Here is a 25,349-nt window from a genome sequence, read left to right as displayed (position 1 = left end):
TCGTTTCCATCCGCCATATCAAATCCTTCATACCCGCCAGACTCGTTAGACCTCACGTCAGTGAATGTCTCAGCGAACTGACCCGTCGTCCTACCGCGATCTAACATATATGTAAGTTCGTCGTAATACGAAAACGGTTTGTTCAGGAGTCCTTTCGCTGCAGGATGTGACTGCGGGGAAAAAAAAATCACTTATGAGTACTAATAGAAAAATTGTGAAGTAAATGTACATTGCGAACGTTATGTGACGTTTATATTAATTTCCTTACCCTAACCCAATTATCAAATAATTCTTTCTCCGCAATTATGCATTTCTCTTCATTGTTCCACCCAAAGACACTACACGCTGGCCCCCGCATTTTGGCGATGGCTTGAAATGTCCGCTTCAGTATCTTTATTCTACAGTCAATTACAGTCGTTGCGTGGACACGACATCATGCGTACCAACTGGGATAGGTAACCTGGCCGAAACGTACCATTATCGAATTTCCATCCCCCCATTGACACCAACTCCATTAAACACTCCATAAGAGTGCCCTCTTCCTCCTTCGTCCAGACATGCCTCGGGGCACAGATTGAGGTTGACGTACTGAGAATGACAAATTACAAAAATTACATGGAGTACATTAGTAATATCAGAATTTCACATTTAATAGTCACAAATAAATGGTACGCGTACATTTCATATGCAACAGTACATTTTACAGGTCAATAAAATGAGCGTACAGTCGATGACTTCTAATGTAAAATTTTCTTATCTAAGCGTTACGCAGCTGCCAATCTTTGAACATCGATTCAGCTAGTTCGTCGCACCATTGAGACCACTCATTTGTCGTCTCAATGTAATGAATGTCTTCTGTAGCGGTGGTCGTCACGTATGCGGAGTCTCCCTCGTCCACGTCGTCAACGTCGTCGCAATATGCCATTTCTTTGTTTATCAAATTGTGAAGCAAGCAACATGCTAGTATGGTGCGACACTAGACTTATAGGGGATAGTACGACTTTTCACGAAGAATGGCCCAACGACCCTTAAGAACACCGAAGGCGCGCTCAATGACATTCCTTGCCGAAGAGTGCTTCATGTTGAAGTACTCCTTTGCATTTGTTGGTGCATTTCCAGCACCATACCACTCTTGCAAGTGGTACCGCTGGCCTCTGTACAAGCCGAGAAATCCCTCCGCGTTTGGATAACCCGCATCGCGCAGATAATAATATCCTGTTATTAAAACCATTCGTTTATGCGCTAGGATTATGTAAGTAGAAATGGGCGTTGATTGATTATAAATAAGCAATACCCTTTGGCACTTGTAGTCCATTTTCTCGTGCAAGAGCATCACGTAGAATTCGTGAGTTTACCACAGATCCTTCCCAACCGGTAAGGACATAAACGAAATCCCCTTTTGTGTCGCACACGTCCAGTATGTTTGTGGCAATTTCCCCCTTATGCGTTCTAAATGTAGGTCGATCTGCTGCAGGGACGTTCACCTTTATGTACGTTCCGTCTAATGCACCAAGGCAATTCTACAGGTTGAAATAAACACGCCAAAATAAATGCCACATACCTAAAGCTCAATTACATTAAACTTGTTCCATGCCCACGTCGAAACACTTCCAACGTTGATCATTACAGTTGTTTGTTACCAGAACAGGTCTCTTTATCAACTCCTCGTATAGTCGAACGACAGCCAACAGTACAAGGTTAAAATGTCGAGATACTGTCTCGTCGGACCATACAAATTCCCTTTGAATGACGCGATTCTTCACATCATGGGCAAGGACGTGCAAGAACATTGCTACCATTTCCTAAACATAAAAAATTTCGGTCGACGAAAGACCAGAAACAGTCCGAAGTAAATGGCATAGAATTGCGAATGTTCGCCTGTCTATGGGCGTACTTTGGCGACACACAAGATCTGACTCGTGTATCATGCAAAAGTACGCAAGTTGCCTTATTCTATGGCATGTATCAGACAGTGTATGCGTGATACGTCTACTGTCGTTCACTAGTAGCTCCAACGTTAATAATATTTGACGTTGGGCCAGTGTGAACGCAGTTAAGACGACAAGAAGTGTTTGTTGATCCATTACGAAGTATGTATACTTTCCTAAAAAATATGTACTAAGTGAATTAGTACAATATCCATATACATTATCAAAAAAATCCTAATTAAAGCTTATTATGAACTTACTAAAACCCTATACTTACTAATTTGTTAAATATCCCTATTTACTATGCGATACATGTCATGTATCAAATAATACACATAATTCAATTAAAAGCTTATGTAAAAAGAAATTGGAACTTTTATTAAAACTTGATCCAATTCCAAATTTTTTTGAATATATTCAAAATTTTCCATCTTACTTAGTTTGTGTAACATAAAACAAATAACTTTGTTTAAACGTTATTTTAAAATAGGGGTTGCATTATAAAGGCCTTATGTAAATTGTAAGCACAATGTGTCATAGGTATTATAAAAATAATATGTGAGAGAATAACGTTATGATAATAATAGTATTTTAAAGATACTATGTTTCACAAATTTAAAAAATAAACTTATGATCAAATTTAAAAAACAGTACTAATATGTGTCATAGGTTAATTGCTTTATTTATATTACTTAGAAAGATTGTTAAAAAATTTAGAACTTTTTTTCATAAAAAAATTGCGAACTTGTGAACATTGTAACAGTGAAAGAAAAATGACGTATTAGCCTATTCTTGTTATGATATGGTAGTACAAATTTTTTTATATTTTTTAAACGGGAATTGTTATGAATTAATTTGATAGTTATACTAACGTAAACGAACACATTGGAATGTTAATTTGTTCAAGAAAGTGTGTTGCACGTGAAAGTTTAAAATAAACAAAAATTTGAAACATACAATGCAAAGAAAAATAATATTAATTCATTATACAAATGAAATGTTCGTGAAAATAATGTATTACAAAACAAATAGTCTGTAAAAAAGACGTAAGTACATAATTTATAATGTAATGAGATAAATGAATACATCATGGAACTTCAATATACATATGCCTAAGACATAATACCTCTTATAAGGGGTGGGATAACCGCGAACGTTTTGAAAAAAAAAGAAATTAACAAGTTGAGATACAAGTAAGGACGAAAATCCTAAACGTTTTTCAAATGCAACATAATTGAGAAAAAAATACAAACGGAAGGATTGCATACCTTGCATGTAGAAGCACTGACCCGATACTGGAATGTTAAGAAAACAAGATTAAAAAAAATCAAATTTGAAAACAAATGTTAATGAGCCTGAGAGTTTAGAATCGGTTCAATAACTTGAACCAGATTTCATAGTTATTGAAACATCAATTTAAGATGGATCAATTATTGAAACAACAACACGGCAACATGGCATCAAAATAATACAGAAGGGCAGGAACCATGATGAAACAGAATGCATGAACATAGGGGACAAAAAATGTATAAACATAGGTCATATAACAGTGCACAAACATACCAAGGAGCCCACAACATAGGTGACAAACTAGGGCAGAAACCGTGAGAGAACAAGGCAGAAACTATGATAAGAAAAAAATATAAAAAACTTAGAACCATTTACCTACGAAAGAAGAAGAAGAATACAAAAGAAAGAGCCAAGCAATGAGAAATCAATTTGGTAAATCATAAGCACAAAAGTAAATATCCAAATAAATGACCCAACCAAGAAAAGGAAGGGGAATCTCTAGAAAAGCAGGCTAGAAGATAAGTCAAACAACAGTCAAAAGTAGATATTGGAAGCTATTCTGCATCCAAGTACACATGAGAAGATAAGACAAACAATTGAAGGAATAAAACAGAAATGAAGACAAAAATAATTCAGTATGGGCTGTGTTTCATAAAAAGAGTACAGAAACAGAAGTAACTCCCTACCATGCTCGGGTAACAACAAGCAACAAAGTAAACCAAACTAAACCAAACAAAGTAAACGAATAACACAGAATGGAAGGCCAACATACATTTTTTAACAAAAAACTAAACCAACAAGACAAAATGCAATCCCAACATATACATAAGCATAGGCAAATTAAAGCAGAACAAAATCAACAAATCGGGCTACATACATATATGGAAAACAAAAGTGTAACAAAATCAGTTTGTATAAATTATGAAACTCATCATCGACTTTGAAATTGGATTTAAAAGAGTCCAATACCTCATTACCAAGCTCGATCGGCAACCATTGACAGACAATGGTAGGGTGAAAGTTTTTGTCTTATCAGTGAAGGAATGACGCCAAGGCAAGTGAAACACCCAGCCGTAACAATGGAACCTCGAGCGGCAAGGATTTTTTTGACGATCGCCTTTAACAAAATGTGTTTGGGGGCAAAACCATACATTCTAAAAGGTTTTCGTGTTTGGAGCCAATGCCGTGAAAGGGTCGGCTTCAACAAACACGACATACACTTTCGAGAGTAAGAGAGACGGATGAAAGAGATGTAGATAGAGATTCGGCTACACGAAATCTTTCCCAATCGGTGAAGCGCAACGGACAATTGATTTGCATGAAGACGGATGAAGGAAGAACAGAGAACGAAATAAGAAGTAAAAAAACATGTTTGATGAGGAGTATAGAGGTTTGTTAGATGAACTTCATGGAAATGGATTTCGTGAGGAAGAACAGACAACGAAAGAACATGAATCGACGTTGGGTGTAAAGACGGGTTGAGGGAGAACACAGAACGAAACAACATAAGTCGATTTCTTGAGGGAGAACACAACGAAAGAGGCTTTCATTTAGAGGATTTGATGAGACAGAACACAGAACGAAGGGGAAAACATTTTTGCATGAACACAGATTAAGAGCGAAAACGTAACATAGGTTGAAGACGAAAAGACGGGGAAGTTTCGACCGATTGAGGGGAGAATGGAACCGTGTTAAGGAAACCCAGGTTTCCTTAATCTTGGGCCCAAACAGGGGTTAGAGTTGGCTAACCTAAGCCCATAGTACAAACCCTAACCCCAAACGCCCCCTAAATGTATAAGTTTTTTCTTTTAAAAAAAGTTTAATTTAATGGCGAGATTTGATTTAAGATTTATTTCAATTAAATTTTGAATATAATAATGTTACCAAATTATGCTAACACTTTTCCAAAATGTAGTCTTTTCTCTTTCTTTTTTCTTATTTTTATATCTTCGTTAATTCATTATAATTTTTATTTTAAAAGGAAATACAATAACTTATTCAACCGTAAAGATTAATTAAAAAAAAAGTTAAAAGTTTCACGTAAAGAAATTAAGACAAATTGTTTTATGAAAACTAGGACGATTTGTTTAGTTAAATATATGAAATTCGTGTAGTGGATTTAGAATATTAATTTTAAAAAAAATTATTCTCACCTAACGATTACTTAAAAAAGATTTGAAAAATTATTTTAGGAAAACTATGATGATTTCGTAAATTAAATATACAAAATTTACGTATTGGAATTAGAATATGAATTTTTAAAAAATTAAAAATTTATTCGCATGTAACAATTATGTAAGAAAAGTTGAAAATGAACGTCGTAAGAAATTACTGAATATTATTTTATGAAAATATGACATTTTGGGAAATTAAATATACGAAATTTAAATTTTCTAAAAAATTAATAATTTATTTGCACATAACTATCTCGTAAAAAATATGGAAAATGGACGCCACATTTAAAGAAATTACTTACAATTGTTTTATGAAATTAGGAAAATTTGATAAATTAAATATACGAAACTTATATATTGAATTTATAATACGAATTTTAAAAAAATTGTATAAAAAAATAAATCTCATAACTTTACCTACATAATTCTTCCCCCAAACATATCTTTATCATAAAACTATCTTTTTAAACCATTTCCCTAAACACATGTTATGATAAAACTCGATTTATCACCTAACACTAGTTTTATCGTAACACTAACCCTCCATAACCCAACTCTTTTCCCAAACAGCCCCTAAGCTTTTATAACTATATCACTCTATAGCATTCGTTACATTTCATTTAGATAAATATTAGTTGGGTTATAATATTATATATTAAACTCTAAACTTTATATAGTAAATCAATTTGAACTTTTAAATATGATTTTTTGGAAAAAGATGGGCTCAATCGACTCTAATCATCCATTTTATTAGTTTGATATTTGAAAAAGTTTACCAACGTTTAAAAATTTATGCCTAAATGGTTTTTATTAATTCACTTATGACCATTTAGGAGTTCAATCAATATAACCATAAGTTACGAGATGTTTTCAAATGAATCTAAACGAAGGTATAAATTGATACAATAACAAAATTTCAGAGTTTAAATTGATATAATTGATAAATCTGATACCATTACAAAATTTTGTATATAAATGGTTTATTTCTCTATTATTCTTCTCGCTAGTGGCATATTTTAGAAGTCTTCTTATAATTAGAGGGTGGTCATTCCAACCTTTACAAATCACCATAACACAGCTCTTAAAAGCCATTCTACCAAACTACAAACTAAGAACATTATTTTTCACTTGCATCCAAAAATCATCCTTAGTTCTTAGAAGGATGGGGAGCGAAAGGTTGAGATATAATAACAATAAGGATGAACAAACCATCCATGACTTGGCAGAAGACACCGAGTTAAGGATAGAAAAGAAGGGTAGGCCTTCAAACACTTATTTATATACTTATACTTATTTTTTGATCTATACGTAAACAAACTCGATCATATTACAACATAAGATTCATCACATTTCTATTCTGTCGGTTTACATCTTACATGAAATAGATGCTTAAACCTAGCAGCATGTCAATTATTATTATCACAAACTAAATAAGTAGAGGTAAGAATTAAGATTATCACCTCATACATGGAAGACGCTGCATCTACTTTCCAGTCCATATTTGGTAGTAGGAAGGAGCACTCTTGGATTATCTTGCATTAAGGAGCATTCTAAGTACCGTCTTCATTTTTGGCCTGTCTTCAGGTGAAGGCGATACACATGAAACGGCTACTTTAAGGACTGCTCCCATCTGGCTTTGGACGTAGGATGATGTTCTGCTGATACTATTATCCAGAATTTGCAGCTCCCATTTCTGATGTTGCTTGGAGTGGTAACTTAGCACAGTTTTTGCGAACTCCGCTCCCTCACTCACTGCTGTCTTTCCTGATAGTAACTCAAGTAAAATCACACCGAAACTGTAGACGTTGCCAGCTGCTGATAATCTCATTGTGTAAGCATACTCTGCAATCACATCCAGAAAAGAGAAAACGTCTCACAAACTAAACCTACAGTCTCGTAGTACATGATGGAGGTAGATTAGATTTTCTATCTGAAGGTTTTGCTTTTGAAAAGAAGGCGTCAGTTTTCTTACCTGGAGGTATATAGCCAACAGAACCAGCTACCATTGAAAGACTTCCAGTGCTCTTCAAGGGATCGATCACCTTGCAAAGCTCAATGTCACCAATTTGAGGCTCCTTGAGGGACTTGAGAAAAATGCTTTTACTTGATAAATCAAGGAGAAGTACAGGGCCAGATGCACACCCGTGCAGAAACGTGAGACCCTGAGCTGCTCCTATGGCTATGCTGTATCGACTTGACCAATCAAGGATGTTTCCCGAGCCACCATGGAGAACATCAAAAAGAGTGCCTTTGGGAGCATATTCAAAGAAAAGGTAAGCACTTTCAGTAGTCAAAGCGTAAGCTAGAGGTGTCATGATATTTGAATTACTAAGTCTCCCAAGGACCTCCAGTTGTTTTCCAAACTTATCATGACTTTCTGGCTGACATATTTTGTCACTCCACTTGAGCTTCTTGACAAAATAGTTTGATCCGCACGGCATGACAACTTTGTAGTAAGCAGATAACCGAGTTTTCACATTAATGTTAGATGACTCAGAAACTGCCTTCATGGCTTCAGCAAAGTCAATATTTGAGCGGTGGATGACGCTAAGAGACAATAGTTTACACTGAATAAACGTTGTCGTAGGAGCATCTTCTACTTGAGATTCATGGGTATTACCCTTCCAATTATGTCGCCACATGACGATAATGAAAAATACCAATGCAGCAGAAATAAACAAAGCTACAACCACAACAATGATGGCCACAACGATCGGTTTTCTCGGTTTTCTCTTCTTTTCAAATGGAGTGTCAAATGTAGACTCATTAATAAGATTTGGGTTTCCTTCTATGCCAAGCAAAACCCAATTCCTAAATGGTGGAATAACGCCAGAGAGCTGATTGTTAGTAAGATTCAGTTCGGTCAAGGATAACAACTGAACCAGAAATGGAGGAATCTCACCTGAAAACCGGTTGTTCGAGAGGTCCAACACTAACAATTTAGTAAGTATACGAAAAGAGTTTGGAATCAGGCCTTCAAAATGATTGTTGCTTAGGTTCAAAGCAATATCCAAATTCTCAGGCATTTTTGGAATTGGATTAGCTAGTTGGTTTCTACCCAGTTGGAGTTCCAACAATGAACTCATGCTGCCAATCGTATCAGGTATCACACCAGAGAAATAGTTACCCTGTAAATTCAACTTAACAAGCTTCTGTAAGACTGAGATTGAAGAAGGTATCGAACCATTAAGAGAGTTCCAACCAATATTTAAAACAGTCAAATTTTTAAGTTGCATAATTTCTAATGGAAATTCTCCAGACAGGTTGTTGGATTCAAGTATCAAGGCTTGAAGACCTTGAAGATTCCCAAACTGCGTTGGAAGTCTGCCCCATAAGTTATTGTGGGCCAAATTCAACAGCAAAAGACTCTTACAAGCTCCCAAGTCATTAGGTATTACACCAGTCAGCTTATTATTGTCTAATTCCAAGTACATCAGTTTCTGAAGATTTCCTAATGTTTTAGGGATTGTCCCATCCAACATATTGCTTCCCAATCTCAACCTAACCAAGTTAGAACTAGAAGATAAATCTCCAGGAATTGGCCCCACTAACTTATTCTGAGACAAATCTACTGTCTCTAATTGAGGTTTGGATAAGAGGTCTACTGGAATGGAACCACTCAAATTATTGTAACTAAGATCTAAACTCTTGACATAATTTGTAATCCCATTAGGAATGTTACCAATAAACCTATTTTGGTGAGCTGCAAACCTCACAAGAGAGCTAATTCTTGAAACATTTTCTGGAATTTCTCCATCAAAATTGTTTGCAGATAGAGTCAGAAACTCCAACTTGGAGAGGCTCCCAATTTGCAAAGAAAGAGACCCGGAAAGATCATTTGCACTGAGATCTATAAAAGTCAAGTTCATATAATTAGTGATAACTTCTGAGATTGTCCCCTGAAATTTATTCTTAGAGAGCTGAAGCTGTTCTAAGGCATTGTTACTTCCAATTTTAGCGGGAACAGGGCCACTGAAATTATTTGAACTAAGGTTCAAACATTTAAGACTAACCAGTTCATCCAACTGCCAACCAACACTGCCATTCATGGAATTGATAGATAAATCCAAGATTTCCAACCTTTTAAAACCAACAAATGTAGGCAAAGAACCATCTAACCTGTTGCTGCTAAAATTCAGCAATCTCAACCCAGAAATTACTCCACAATCTTTGATGAACTGCTCCGGAATACGATTCAATCCGTTCTGTGAGACATCAAGTGCCAGTAGAGTATCAATCTGGCAAACAACAGGCAAAAAGTTGTCGGAAGAAAGAGAAGACCCAGAAAGAAAAATATGAGTAACAGAGGAATTATCAGAATTGCATCCAATCCACTTCCACGAACACAGATTCGGCTCCTTGTTAACATCCCAAAAACGGAGAAGCCGAGAAAGCTCCACCATGGTAGCATATTGAGTGGTGGAGAGCTCAGATTTCACAATGGGGAAGTTAGAAATGAAGAAGAAAGGGAAAAGGGTATACAAAATTTGCACTAAACGCCTCATTTCCAGTGATAATGAGGCAAATGGTGGAAGACGATTGAGAAGGAAACAAAGAAGGGGGAATTTAGGAAATGCGTTTGGAATTTAAGGGGGAAAGAAAATGGTGTGAAGTGAAGAAAAGAGTGATGGATTGTAAAGGAAGGCGAAGACGAGGACGAAGACTTGAGTGACAACATGGATTTGGTCGAACATCTTTGAGGGATTTGAATGCGTCATAGAGTGGAGTCTCCTTTGGAATTCCAAGTCTCCGCTTCAACTTTTGAATTTGTGGGGTATTGTTGTTCAAATCCGCGTGGAAATTGGAGTGATCTTTGCTCCAAAATGTCACCAAATGCGTTCATGAGTGGATCCACTTTTCCAACAAACTGTGTACAAAAACGGTTATGTGTGTTGAGAAAATTGCATTGACTGCGCTTTTTAGAGGCTCAAATTAAAATTAGGCTCAAGTTTGAAAATGAACGAGTTTTGGTCCTTTGTTTATGTCAGCATTGCATGAATTTACCATCTTGATCTTAAATGGTCTACTTCCTTCTTCCTTCTTCTTTTCTTCATTTTTCTAAATTCTTCTTTTGTCTTTTTTCATTTTTCTGTGTGTTTCTCTTTTTTTTTTCCTGCTGTTTTTCTTCTTCCTTTTAAGTTTTTCCTTCACCCTTCGCTTTACCTAAGGAGTGAGAATCTAGAATTGATAACGTTGATGAGTTAACAAATTAAAGAACTGAGAATAAGGAGCGAGAAGCAAGATCCAAAAGCAAGTTACTTAACCATTATGTCCTCACTAATCCAGATGGCTGTGCATGGAGTGGAAACTCAAAAGTCATTGAAATACACTTAAATGCATGCCAATTGAAGAAAATAAGACCTAGAAACTTAAAATGGGATTGCTTACTAAATTATAAGTCGAATTGAAAAACTAATAATGTAAAAAATCTTCAAAATGCCTTAAATAACTCCTTTAGTAGGCGGCAAAGCACACGTTTGACATGATTTGACATCACGTTTTCCCATGTAGTGCATAATTGATAACATTAGATTCTTCACAAAATCTGCACATTTTTTTTTGTCCTCTATGCCATCTTCAAAACTATTGAACTTTCCCGAGCTATATTTGATTCATTCTCATCTTGACTCATTGTATCTATTTTTCGGCTTGAAATTATTTGCCACTTGATATGAATTTGCTAGCTTTTGAAGGTGTAGTGTGAAAATTGTTGGGTTTTTGTCATAAAACTCGTAGATAGTAATGTAATTCATTGACCGTTATTAATAAAATGTTAGTATTATGATTTCAATAAGTGTTATTGATTATATTATTAGTTTTGTCTTAATAACCTAAATCCAATAAACTAACATCCTAAGTTGTTTGATGAGTATTGAAGAGTATGTAGAGACATATATGGATCAATGTTCGAGATACAACTTAAAGGGTATATAGTATAGGAAAAATGTCGGGTACCTTATCCTGGTAACAGTATGGATACGACTCATTTTGTATTTGATACAAACACAATGATCTAATGCGTTCTGTAAGTGACATGCGAGTGGTGGTATCTTATGCAATGAGTTTGCATAAGACCGGATCACGAAATAGTAACCACTAGATGTAACTCTGTTATCTAGTTGGGCTTCTATTTCATTCAGATGACTTAGCTAGGTAACTTAGTCTTAATCCCGAGTGTATTATGAACTCTTATTCACGAGTGATTGTCCTTTGATTTGTATGAATGAGAGTGGCCAGTTTGTCAACTCAATATGCTTATCATTTTAGGGACAAGATCGAGTGTGGAGCTGAGAACATAATCACACAAGATGAAATTTACTCCTTCCCGACTTTAGAGTAAGTGGTGTCTACGGGACTTGAACAAAAACAGGGCACTACCCTCTTTATGGCACGAGAGGGATTTCTGTTTAGTGGTTGGACTATAAACAGGTTGTTCGTTAAAGGAGCATTGGTATTTAAGGATTAGAAGTAATCTAAGGGTAAAAAGGTAATTTGACCCAGCTGGTGATACGAACACTTGTAAAGGACTAACTTACTATTATTGGTCTATATCCGTGGACATAGAAATATATCTATAGTGAGAAGACTTCAGCTGTGAGTCTTTAGTGGAGTGTACACAAAGTTAACGAATATTGATTAATGTAGTTAATGAGTTTAGCCAATTAATCTCATATCGTTCTAGCTTTTGATCTGCAGATCCATTAGAACCCCTTCCTAGCTCGTAAAGGGTAATGAGATTTATTTGTATTGATTGTAATTTGAAATGTTCAAATTATTATATAATGCATGATGATACATTATAATATATCATTATAATATAAAGTTTATATTTTAATTAAACTTTATTATATAAATTTAATTTTGAATATGATTCAAAATTAGTTTATGAGAGAAAAAATATTTGAATGAATTCAAATATTAACTAAATGTGAATTCGATTCATATTAAAATTATAGGTTAAAATTTAATGTGTATATAATACATATTAAAACTATATGTTATGAGAGAAATTTATATTTGAATATGATTCAAGTTTGGATTAAATTAAATATAAGATATTTAATTTAGAAATTAATTAATTGGAGAATTAATTAATAGTTTAGTTTAATTTGATATAACTAAATTAATTAAATTAAAACTATAAGTTACGTGAGAGATATTCATTTAAATATGATTTAAATAAAATATTAATTAAATATGATTTAATTAATTATTAACATAATTAATAATTAATTTAATATAATATTAATATTAATTTAATATTAAGTTATTAAATTTATAGGGAGCGTGGGTGGTTTTCCCACATTCTCTTTTTCTCTCAACTTCCCTCTTCTAGAAGAGGGAGATATTGGTACGTTAGATGGATCGAAGCGTTCTAGGGAAAACGATGTGTCCTTTGCAATTCTCTCCGAAAGAAAAATTCTTTCTACAAAAATTCTTATTTCAATTTTGGTTCCTACAAATCAAAATCTCAATTTAGAGAATAGGGAGGTCTCTAAGTGGTGGTGCGCCAAAATTGGTGATTAGCAAATTCAGAGTCGTCAACGAACGTAAGTTTCCTGTTCTTCTTTCACTGTATTTTTATATAGCATGCTTAGCCATAGAAATTAGTTTCTATATTTTTTTTGCCAATGCAATGGTATTTTTAGAATCCCTATTAAATTGAGTAAGATCTCTGTTAATCTTTTACTGCGTAGGTCTCTTATCCCTTAAAAAATCTCTTGAATCTTCTCTGTCTTACTTCTTGTAATTGGTCCTTCTAACACATGCAAAGATTTTAGTGTTGAATTCATATCACTACGCTTGGTACAAAGATTAGAAACCACCGTGTGTGGGCCACTCATTCTTTGACTACGCCACCATCGCGTTTCTCCATCCCATTTCTTCCAAATCCAAGCTATCACACTTCAATTCACTCTGAATTGGATTGTCTTCATCTCCCTTCTCCATCACTTTTTTGACATGTGTAAAGTTTAAGTAATAGCTGGCGTGCTAAGAGAAGCTCAAGGATGAATAATCAGGTTAAAGGATTAATATAAATAAAATTGAAAGTATTAAAAAAGGTGTTCCTAAGGAAAATGCTAGCAAGAAGAATGGGTTGGAGTTTTAGGCGTTTTGAAAGGAAGGTATTTTTTTGAGTGATTTTCTAAATGAAAGAAGTCTTTTGAAAGCATTCTTTCTAAGTCTTTATGTTGTTGTAAATACTTAATGTGTTGTATAGTTGTTTATATATGTTGATGTTGTTATTTGAAAAGAAAACTAAAGTTTCTATGCGGTAATTGTGATGCTTGTATGCATGAGTAAACTATTAGCCTTATTCCTATCAATAAGTTAGCTATTATGTGCACATAATGAGTAAAAGAAAATCATGGTGGTGCAAGACAACATGACACTGAGAAGTTGACTAAATGCATTTGAGTCAACAACCTAAGCAACGAGAAATGAACCAGAAAGTACCTAAAAAATGTTGGTTAGCTGAATCTCAGGTCTAGGCATGGAAGAGGTTCATGTTCTTGGTGGAAAGGAATGAGTGAAAGCTAATGTGTGAATTGTGATTTATATGTTTTATTGAAATGAGACACTGAGAGTGTTTATGAAAATGAAAATGAATTTATGTGATTGCATTGTATTCTCTAAAACAATTTTTAAATTCTCACTAGCTAATAAGGGTGTGTTTGAGCATCAGATTTAAAAGGAGTGGACTTAAATAGTCCACTCCTTATTTGGGACCCAGATTATGGAAACACTAATTAAGGTTTCCATAATCCATGTATTTCCTCTCAACCCTTCCATAATCCATCTCGTATTTCTTCTAAATCCTTCCCGTAATCCGACACACTCCTTCTCTCAATCCTTCATGGTTTTTGATGTAATCCTTCTCCTTTCTTCACATAATACTTCTCACTTCTCCCTCATTCCGGTGTTCTTTCTATTTTCTCATCTCTCTGTTCCCATCCTTCTCTGAATCTCAGATCTCTATCGATTTCCTTTTCATTTTTGTCTCCAAATCTTAGATCTCCATCGTTTTTCTATGTTTCTGAATCTTAGATCTCCGTCGTTGTTTTCATTGAATGGTTTGTTTTCAACCCATAACCTCCGATTTCCTTCTCCTTCTCTGTGAATGGTTTCGTTAAAGGCTGGCTTTCCTAGGAATAATTTGTTGTTCAGTAACTAAATATGTTTATTCAAACTTGCATGATAAAACAAATGTTTTATCCCATCATTAGTTAAATTATAATGAATGAAAAAGAAGTAAAAAAAAAAAAAGCAAAATACAATACAACAAGCATTGAATCCATTGATGATGTCGAGAGATAAATTCTAGACAAAGTTGCCCCAAGATCACCCCAAGCTTTAGAATTCTTTTGTTAGAAAGCTTATCTATGTATTGTAAACTCTTTTGTTAGAAAGCTTGTCTATGTTAATGAATTCATGCTTCAGTAAATACGTATTGCAAATGTCTTTTGTCTTGCTTTCTTACATAAGTAACTATGTAGGCAAATCGTAGTGATATATGCTTAAACTAGTATTGAACACAATGACCTAAAGGAATGAGGAAATGACTTTGTGGAGATTAACCCAAAACTAATCGAATGAAGATCCTAATTAAAAGGATTTAATAATATCAGTTTGGAATTATGTGTTTTTCATTATATGTGTAGGGTAAACAAGAGTAGTGAAAAAGCATGATTGAAGTTAAATTTAGGAAATGAACGTCGTAATTAAGAATATTAAATAAAATCATTTGAAGATTTTTTTATTTTATTTCATGTACCATATATATGCATGAAAAAAAGAGTAATGAAAAAGAAAGATTGAAGCTAAAATATAATATCATACAATAATATCAACGTGAGGTTACAAATGATGCTTTTCACACAATCATTTGTAAATACGTCTCTTTCGTTTACAAGAATCACTAGTGCAAACATTATCAATAAAAAAACTATTATTTACACAAGAAATCTTCCTTCATAAGGAAACACTCATAGAACATTTATTTGTTTACAAGGATCACTTACAAAAATACTTAACCTACACACTTTCTTCCTTTACTTTCGGCTTTCTCTTATTGTCTAGCGGTTCCCTCAAATGGCCGTTTGAACACTCAAAACCTCCTATTAACAATTTCTCAGAACGAATTGCATTTCTTCTTCCTTTCTTTCGATCTGTGGTCCTATTTATACGACCTTGCACCTCCATGGTCCTTTTCATGCTTTACGTGTATCACTTTGCCACTTCACCTCATTAAGCAGCCAACCCAAGCTTAACATATAAGCCAGTTGTCACTTCACGATTAGACATTATCCTTGAGATGTCAACCTTATCTTCTTGGAATGTTAAATTTGCCTGACCCACTTCTCGAGAAGCAACAAATATTTAATTTCTTCAAAGAGTCGTCTAGTCTTTTTAACATAGCACCATGTGCATAGGTATAGGTACCTTTTTCCGCATTACTACCCCAAACGTCTAGTTCTTACTTTCAGTGCATGCTTCTTCCCCGCCAACCAATCTCATCGCGTTGCTTACTCTAATGCGATAGCAATTAGCTTAAACACTTCTCCTTGCATCATCTTGTCTTCCATCGCATTTCTTTTCGTAGAACGCCTCCTATCTACACTTAATCATCACAATCCTTCTGATCAAGACTTCCTCTTCAATAGGACTCCCTTTCGGTTCAGGACCTCACATCGAACATTGATCCCTGTATATCTCTACATACTATTCAAAACACATCAAACAACTTAGGATGTTAAATTTATTGGATTTAGGTTATTATGACAAAACTAATAATATAATCAATAACGCTTTATTGAAATTATAATAACACTTTATTGAAATTATAATAACACTTTATTAATAATGGTCAAATGATTACATTTACAATCTACGAGTTTTAGGACATAAAACTCAACAATATGTACCTCAATCACCTTTAACCCAAGTGAGTAAATGCAACTCCATCACATGATGCATGGTATCGCATCATGTGAAGCCCTATTGACTACCCGCCACTTATGAACGACACTATCTCATATGTCCAAACCTAAAAATGTAAGAACAACGTTAACAAAAAAACAACACAAAGCATATAACTAAAAAAACATAATAAACTAGAGTTAGGTTACTAACCTAAAAGGCAAAGGGGAAGCCATATAGGCTATAGGACTCCAGGGACTTCTTGTTTGTGGGCTTCTTCTTATATATGGCAATCTTTCCCTTCAATGCCCTTTTCAAAGTACCTAGGTACTTGATCCTCACAAAGTCCTCAAGTTCATGGATGAGGCCTAACATGGTCCAGTTTATGTGTTGTCTCCTCTCCCTTCCCATCATGAAAAATTCAATGAAATATAAGAGCAACATCTTCATCGCATCCTTGCCACTTTCAAAATTTAGTGTTAGGTACTCTTTGTCCAATTTTGACCCATTCATGTTGGACCTACGCTCAGGTACAAGCATCTTAACCTCAGGGCTTTATCCTCTTCAAACTGAATGAGACGTCTCAACCTAAACCTTAACCTTTTGACCGAGTAATTTAAATGAGATAGCATCATCCCATTCATCATCCACCTCTCTCAAGAGCATGTAGTGGCAAAGCGGTCCATTAGACACCAACTTCACATCTAGGAAATGACTAAATAGGTTTTTCCTAAACATGTGTATCTACTTGTTAGATTTGTTTTTCTAATGTTTGAAACTATCTTTACTAAGTCCAAAAAAACATGTAAGTTTGGTCAAGAAAAAGTCTTTAGAGTTGATTTGTGCGACAACAAGCATCTATCAGACAGAAAACACATATAACAAAACACAATTAGTATTATGTGTTAAATCTGAGGGCATCTCAGACCAATCTCGACTGAGAACAACATTAATTACCAATTGAACTTAGGCAACAATGCGTTGGGATGCCACGAGATAAGGGTTTCATATGCATTTTAAGGTGTATCTCGATCCAATCTCAAGTGATTTCATCCTGAGATTACCCAACAAAATACATGTGAAACGCATCAAATCTTGGAACTCTTCAACAAATCTCAAGGAAATTTCATAAATCTTAATTGAGATTCATCTACTCGGGTCCAAATTCATGAAATTGTTGAGATTCATCGAACGAAACCACCTAGTTAACTTAAAATTTATTTCACATCGAACTACATCAAAACACTAACTACAAAGTTTCCCATTCGCTTCATATTTTGAACTAAAAACTAAAAACTAAACTCTGAACTATGGAATCATTCAAAGTAATTTACCTTCAAAGATTTAAGTTCGATGATGACTTCTTGAAATATGGTAGAGCAAAAATTAGAGAATTTATTCAATTTTGGGAGCAAACTCATTTAGCTCTCGACCGAACTGAGCACAATGTTTGGGGTTTAGGGTTTTGTGAGAATATTTACCCTTTGGGCTTCCAAGGGTATTTTGATCATTTGACAAAATGCACAATCTTGGTGTTGATCATGGCTGAGATGGACCGAGAAATTACATTGAGTGAGTCTTTTAAGCATCTCGAATTAATGTTGCCCGAGTTCAATTGGTAAGTCATGTTGTTCTTGTCGAGATTGCCCCAAATTTTTACACATAATACTGATTTTGCTTTGTTAGATGTGTTTTGCAGATTATTGATTTTAGAATAATTTTGCTTACAAGCTTTTGTTTCTTGGGAGAATTAGCAAGAACAACCTTAAAGAAAATGAGATTTAAACTAATCTACGTTATATTTGTGTTAGTTATTTAATAGTGTTTATTATGTGTCAACCAATAACCACCTCAACTTATATTCTCAAATTTTGTCATAAATTCAACTTATACTGTGTGTCATCAACACATGGTGAGACCAAGAAAGAATTTGAAGAGATAAAATGGAAGATTTTGCAGAGACAGAAGAAGATCACCACAATGATAGCAAAAAGAAGTCAAATGAGTCATATCAAACACTACAACAAATATTCATCTCTCCAAAATTGTTGCAGAGGAGACTGATTAATAAGGTCTTATACTCACAATTTCATACTTTTAGTAGCATGATAATTGGTTAATAATTAAACATAATGATAATCAATTAGTTAATTAATACATCATTTTAGGGAGCAATACCAAAATTGGAGATCCAAAGGGAAAGAAACGAAAAACTCGAGTCAATCTCAACCGAAATGAGCACATGTTTGGGGTTTAGTGTTCTGTAAGAGTATCTAATGTTCGGGTTTCTAAGGGTAATTTGGTCATTTAATAAATCCCTTTATTTTCAAATTAAAGAAAAACCAACAATCTTAGTGTGAATCATGGTCGAGATGAACCAAAAAATTACGTCAAACAAGTTTCTTAAAATTAGTGAAGAATCTCAATGTCGAGGTTGACCGAGATTGATCAAGAAAAACAAAATTACAGCTTTCCGAAAGTATGTTACTCTTGAAATGTAAAACCAAAAGTGTACTACTTTTATGAATTTTACTGAGAGTTGTGATGATTATGGTAGTTAACTCGCGTATTACTGTTCAACCTTCGTGATGGTGGAACATGAGATCTATTATAGTCCATAATCAATCCAATAATATAGTGAAGAATTTTGCCCACATTTCCAACATGAAGAAAATAAATATATGATTACCATGTGAAAATAAGTTCTAAATACAACTCAATTAAAAAGAAAAAGAAAAACACAAATAATAGTTCATCCTTCAAAATTCTGCTTTGTTCTTCTCTGAACATGAGCAACAACAGATATTGAGAATAATTTCTTACTAAAGTTTCTACCATATTTTATGGAGATCACATCTGACTCAAATATGTGTGGAGAAACAGAACATCAAATCATGAGAAGAAAACTAAAGAGAAAAGAAATTGGGGGTTAAAATGCAAGTAAAACTATAGTGTTAGGTCTTTAGGGTCCTCAATGATTTTTGCGAAGGTATGCAAGAAAGTGGCAAGATCCGCACCGTAGATTACTCGATGATCCGCTGTTACATTTACCTACAAATTTTCAAGATCCATAAAATAAGGATACAGAAGCCTACTCTCCAAAATGTACAGTAAGAATAATCCGAGTTGAATTCATTACCTGCATTTGGTTTTTCTTGCCAATTCGACCATCTTTAGTACCCACAACCGTAGGGATAGATGCTCCAACTGCCATGATTGCTCCCTGTATTAATTAGGTTCCAACATTAATAACTAGGCTGAGAGAAGAGAGGTATATGCGAGAAAGGTACTCCAACTGAGAACAAAATGGGGAGACAGAAGTAGAAGAGTAACGATACTAACAGTTCCGGGTGGCAGAATTGCATCAAATCGATCCACACCAAACATGCCAAGATTAGAGAGAGTGAATGTACCTGCTCAAGGAAGAGACAGAGGGGAGACTCTGATGAAAATGATATTTAACCAAGCTACTGCACAGTATGGAACTGTGAACTGTGTAACTAATCTACACGTATGGCGTATTGTACTAAATTAGTCAGAGAGCTCGTCCAATATGTTTTGTTCTGTTTTCTATTTCTAAAAGTTATATCTTTTTAATCCAGAGCTCGGAGATGGTAAAATGACTAGATTTTGGGAGGACACTGGAAGAGTTCTGTCCACTTGAAGGTTATTGCGCTTCTATTATTTATTCATGAAACGTGAAATAATCTCAGGGGTTTGTAAGACAGATAGTTGGAAGAATAGTCTAGCCTAGTTAGATGTGATCCCCTAAGAAATATTAAAAATAGAATTCACGAAGTACCTAACTTTACCAGGACACTTTATGTGGAATCGGGGACCATTATCTCTCCCAAGGCCCTAACTTTCAAGACCAGAATCCTAGTAAGATCAATTGGAAAGGGACTAATCCTAAGAAAAACAAATTCTTTATATGGTCCTTTGCTTGCGGTGGAGTACTTAGAAATTTGTATAAAATTCAAAAACGTTAATCCGCACAACTCCACCATGGATCGCAAGATCACCTTTTTCTCTCCCGTTCTTTGGCTAAGCAAGGGTTGGATCTATCTGCAATCTTTTCAACTAGATGATTGCGGCTGGTGGCTTTGCGTTAAAGCCAAGGTACTATCGGTCTAATGGTATATTTGTTTTTTTTTTCCTTTTTTTCCTTTTTTTCTGCTTTTTTTTTTTTTTGGCTCCTAGAAAGGAATTTCAAAATCTTGATAACTTAAAAAACCAAGTACTGTATACCTCTAATCGGTGTCTTGCAGACTTGATAATTTAGTCATCAGAAAAGTTGAAACAACCCTAAAGGAGGCGTTCTTAGGATGTTTCAATGGGTTTTCCCAAAATGAGATGGTCAACACTAGTACGATGAATGTGCTAGGGTTCTTTCACTGAACTACATTAAATATGGAAAGGAGAAGGCATGAAGTTTAAACCTCTCAAGTCCCCACAAAAGCCTCTCCAGCTACTGCCTCTTCTCCCTGTCCTGCGCTTATAGCCTTAACTATATTAAAGGAGAGAGAGCCCACTCACTAACCAGTAATCCGCACATTTACACTCTCATTCTACATCACTTTGTCACTTCCCCTACACGACTCACACTTATTCTTCTTAACATATGTATGGACAACTTTCTACTGCCATCATATTAGTCAACTCATGAACAATCTAAAAGAACATACAAAATGTGAGTAACCTTTGGAGAATATTCTAACTTAAAAAGAATTAAAAAATGGAACGTTCAAGTCTTTTGTGACATTCCATGGACCACATCACTCTTATCATGTATAAAAGCAATGGTGATCCATCATCCTTCTTTACCATTTTGATTTATTCATTTTCTCGAGTTTACCTTGACTATAGAAAGTTAAGTTTTTTTTTTCCTTTGACAAGCTTTATTTTACAGAACTCTTCTTCAACTTTCTTGGAATTTCCCTCATCATATTTCTTTCTTCCTTCTCAAAACACTGAATAAAATAAACTAACTTCCTCCCTAGATATGAATGTAAGTGAACTACTAATTACTCCTTGTTGAAACAAGGTTGAAAAAAGAACCAACGAAAAGTACCAGTGTTGTATTCCTGAGGTTGCAGTTGCTTGGCTCTAGCCTTATCAACTAACTCCTTCCACTTTCGAGACAGAGAATAAATATCCACCTAAAGCACAAATCAAGTATAAGCAATCCATGATTAAATAACAAATCAAGTATAAGAAATCCATGATTAAATAATTAACATATTATTTGAACAATAACAGAACAACTTAAGGAAACTAATATTACCTTATCCGCATCTTGAAGAACTGGTGTGATCAAGCCACCATCAATGGCCACGGCAACTGCAATATTGATGCTGCTATTATAAGTAAAGCTCTTACCATCCCTACAACTTGAATTTACTACAGGATGTTTAGCCAAAGCCAGAGCTGTCGCCTTGGCAAGCAACGCTGTCATGGTCACTCCCTTTGATTTAATCTAAGAAACATAAATCACTACCAATTATTAGCAGAGCAGACGACATGTTCTAATTCTATCCTTTCAAAAAGAAAGTTGCTTCATTTCTTTCAAACCATGAAATAATTCTAACTAATAACATGTTCAACATAAGTTTGAAAGGCAGTTTCAAAGAAGGGAAAAAGGCAATGAAACAATGATCGTTTCCAAATCTTTTAAACGTACCTTTTTGTAAAGAGCATCAAGTGCATCTGTTGTAATGGTATACCCCACTCTGAAAGTGGGCACCGCGAGACTCTCAACCATGTTTCTACTCACCGCCCCTTGCATTGTGGTAAACGGCACAGTGGTTCCCAACTCCAGGGATGTGGTGGGCTTCACACCGCCTCCCGGAGCCGAAACTGAGCTAGCAGCAGCAGAAGCGGCCGCAGCTTCAACATCCTTAGCCACAATTCTCCCCAATGGCCCAGTCCCCACCACCGTCGCCAGCTCCACATTCAACTCCTTAGCCAGCTTCTTGGCATACGGAGACGCCACAATTCTCTTCCCCCCTTCAGATGCAGGGTGAGTGGAAGAAACAACAACCGGAGCAGCAGCCGCCTTCGCCACCACAACCTGTGCCGCCGGAGTAGCAACTACATTTTCAGGACTCTTGTCCGGCGGAGGTGCCGAAGCCGGAGAAGCAGAAGGGTTGGCAGCTCTAGACTTTGCCTCAGAAATCTCATCCTGAGTCTCAGCCAAAAGAGCGATTGCAGATCCAACAGGGGCAACGCCTCCTTCATCAACCATAATGGCAGCGAGGTAGCCATCATAGAAGGTTTCAACGTCCATATCGGCCTTATCGGACTCGACAACGACAACACTCTCACCCTTGGCGAGCTTGTCGCCCTCAGTCTTGATCCAAGACACAATCTTGCCCTCGGTCATGGTGGAGCTGAGAGCAGGCATGAAGATCTCGCGGATCTTGGCTTGGACCTGGAGAGGGCGGCGCATAGGGTGAAATGGGGGTGGGAGAAAAGGCGTTGGGCGGAGAGAAGGGGAGGAGGCGGGGAGGAAGGAGGTGTTGAGAAGATGAGCCATTGGAATGAAGAGAGAAATGGGAATGGGAATGGAGAGTTGAGTGAGTTTGTTCTGTGAAAGAATTTATGTGACGAAAGAAATTCTCGAACTCATCGAAATTGGACGGAGGTCTCAACGACCTTACCTGTTGAAAATCAATGTACCTTTTTCCCACTCCCTCTTTCTTCCCTTCCAATTCGGTTTTTTTTTTTTTTTTTTTTTAGTTCGATCTTTTGATTTAGTATATATTGATTTTTTCTTTTTCTTTTGTTATCTTCGATTTCATACTATTCAAAGATTTGCACCATCCTTTTAATGGTTAATATACTAATAAACTTTTGAAATTTTATCAACTTAAAAGAAAATTTGTTAAATGTAATATTATTCCAATATTTCTATAATTTGACAATTTGGTTTTAATAATGTTCATAGTTTTGAGATGGTTTATGGATATTGTCATACTTAGGCGCTTAGTTATATCATTTTGTAAGTTTAGGAGATGTTTAATTGTTAGAGATCCCTCCCTCTTCTCTAAGCCTAAGAGTCTTAAGTCAACAAGTAATGCCTACTCTTACTGCACTCGTTTATAACTTACCAACTCTAAATCTAGTACCACCGAAGAAAACATGCATAGCACTTATATAAACAAACTTACCATAATTCTAGAATCTATAACAAACACGTGACATAAGTTTAATAACCAAAATAACCTATACACAACTGCTCTCTAAAACCTTCATATTTCAAATAGTTTTAGATGCATTGTCAAAATACATGATGACAAAAGAAACCTAAAACTAGATGGCAGATTGACAATAGTAGGTCAGACTCGGAAATCACAATCTCTACCTAGAAAGTGGAAAACAATTGAAAAGATAAGCTAAAGTCTAGTGAATGACTAATTAAATAAAATATGCTTGTAGAACATTGTATGTAAAGAATTCTTAGCAAAGCAATACATAAACTTATAAAACTTTCCATTACTATAGTACCCATCTGTAAACTATCAGCGTCTCTCTAAGTTGTGGGAGAATTCAATAAATACCAAAAACTTTAATATCTTTGAAACATTCACAATATTGCATAATTTAATCAATGCTATCGGACTCTCACCGAGTGAAACTCTAGGCACCTAATAGGGGCCCTCTCATGAGTGGAAATCTATCTTTGTACACATTAAACTAGTCTTGAAGGATCTCAACTGATCTCTAGATAACTCAAGCATAGAGCAATTTAAAATCATGCTTATAGTCTTTTAAATTTCTAAAAATAATAGGCTTAAATAAATCTAGAAAATTGTCCAAAACGAGTCATTTTGGGTTTAACATTTCAAAAATAGCACACTTTTTGTATATCTGTGATGGTGTTTTTCTCGAGCGATCTCAACCAAATTTGACCACGGGATTTCTTATTTTATGTTTAAAATTCAAAATAAATGCTATTATGTGATTAATATTCACTTTTGCAAAACCAAGTGCTTGTTCCAGCCAAGTTTGAACTTCTTTGTTCTCAAAGTCTCTGAAATTTGTTGATTTTTTGCATGGGCAACTTATTTTGTGTATCCTCAAGCTTAAATTTATTGAAACATTCCACTTTGAATGATTTGATAGTTTAGGACTTTGTTTTAAGTTTTGTTATAGTTTTTCTTTTTAATATGAGGTATTTGGGATATAGATAGTTGAATGTGTGCATATCTGGTTTTTAATTTCATGCACGTGGTTTCATTTGATGAATGTCAGCAATCAATTTGGGCTCGTTTAAATTATGAATCTCGATCGAGATTGTTGAAATTGCACTAAGATTTGTTGAACGAGTCCCAGATTGGTCGAGATTGTTTAAAATTTGTAGAGCAATGTGGTTGAATTAGATGTGAGTCAAAATCATTTAAGACAATCACTCTAGTGAAAGATGACAATCCTGAACTGTGGGCAACATTTGAAGAATAGATGGAATATTGTTTTTGTAATTAGTTATGCATCGAAACTTATTTTTATTAATTGATATAATGTTTCCATCATTTCTTTTTATGTATAATGCATGACATTTTTTTTAAAAAATATATATTATATTATTACAAACAAAGAAAAAAAAATCAAGAAACGATAATTAGTTATCAAATAAATTTATGTTTCTTTTTCTTTCTCTTTTTCTTTAGAAAAAACGAGAAACAAGAGTAGTTATCAAACATTTCATGTTTCTAATTCTTAAAAGATAAAAAACGAGAACCAAAGAACAAGGAATGAGAAATAGAAAATGAGAAGGTTATCAAATAGACCTTTAGACACCTATCAATTATTATTCATGTGTTCTTGTGCTTAATGTTTCTAATGTTGGATTAAGTGGTCATTTGATTAAGTTATAGTGAGAGAGTAAAAGTTAGATTAGAACATTAGTATTTGTAAGTTTTTTCATGGTAGTGTCTTGCATGTTATTTAAAACTAGACAAGAATGTTGGTTTTATAGGGCAAGAAAATCAAATTAACTTTGGGTTATCGTAGTCTTAGCAAATTGGGTCAATCACCA

At 34.9% G+C, this 25,349-nt stretch overlaps 2 protein-coding genes across 2 annotated transcripts; both read right to left on the bottom strand.

The window, feature by feature from the left end:
* Window positions 1–6,629: 6,629 nt before the first annotated feature.
* Window positions 6,630–10,245, bottom strand: LOC103500055 (leucine-rich repeat receptor-like tyrosine-protein kinase PXC3). Its single transcript, XM_008463245.3, has 2 exons — window positions 7,365–10,245; window positions 6,630–7,234 (listed from the first exon to the last, which is right to left on the bottom strand). The coding sequence occupies exons 1-2, from the start codon at window positions 9,895–9,897 to the stop codon at window positions 6,921–6,923; spliced, it is 2,847 nt and encodes a 948-aa protein (XP_008461467.1). The 5' UTR covers window positions 9,898–10,245; the 3' UTR covers window positions 6,630–6,920.
* An 8,732-nt stretch (window positions 10,246–18,977) lies between these two features.
* LOC103500056 (dihydrolipoyllysine-residue acetyltransferase component 5 of pyruvate dehydrogenase complex, chloroplastic) lies at window positions 18,978–23,044 on the bottom strand. Its single transcript, XM_008463246.3, has 6 exons — window positions 21,993–23,044; window positions 21,597–21,788; window positions 21,384–21,471; window positions 19,655–19,725; window positions 19,452–19,535; window positions 18,978–19,363 (listed from the first exon to the last, which is right to left on the bottom strand). The coding sequence occupies exons 1-6, from the start codon at window positions 22,845–22,847 to the stop codon at window positions 19,259–19,261; spliced, it is 1,395 nt and encodes a 464-aa protein (XP_008461468.2). The 5' UTR covers window positions 22,848–23,044; the 3' UTR covers window positions 18,978–19,258.
* Window positions 23,045–25,349: the final 2,305 nt, after the last annotated feature.

Source organism: Cucumis melo, chromosome 1 (genome assembly GCF_025177605.1).
Source record: "Cucumis melo cultivar AY chromosome 1, USDA_Cmelo_AY_1.0, whole genome shotgun sequence".
NCBI classification, from domain to species: Eukaryota; Viridiplantae; Streptophyta; class Magnoliopsida; order Cucurbitales; family Cucurbitaceae; genus Cucumis; species Cucumis melo.
This window is presented reverse-complemented; position numbering and strand designations above follow the sequence as displayed.

Bases quoted from the DNA above. Each gene is read 5' to 3' on its own strand.
- LOC103500055 (XM_008463245.3), bottom strand. From the start codon at position 9,897: ATGAGGCGTTTAGTGCAAATTTTGTATACCCTTTTCCCTTTCTTCTTC. The intron at 7,235-7,364 runs GTAAGAAAACTG...ATGTGATTGCAG, and splicing joins TGTTGGCTATATACCTCCAG to AGTATGCTTACACAATGAGA.
- LOC103500056 (XM_008463246.3), bottom strand. From the start codon at position 22,847: ATGGCTCATCTTCTCAACACCTCCTTCCTCCCCGCCTCCTCCCCTTCT. The intron at 21,789-21,992 runs GTACGTTTAAAA...TATGTTTCTTAG, and splicing joins TTGATGCTCTTTACAAAAAG to ATTAAATCAAAGGGAGTGAC. The intron at 19,536-19,654 runs GTTAGTATCGTT...TAATTAATACAG, and splicing joins CAATTCTGCCACCCGGAACT to GGAGCAATCATGGCAGTTGG.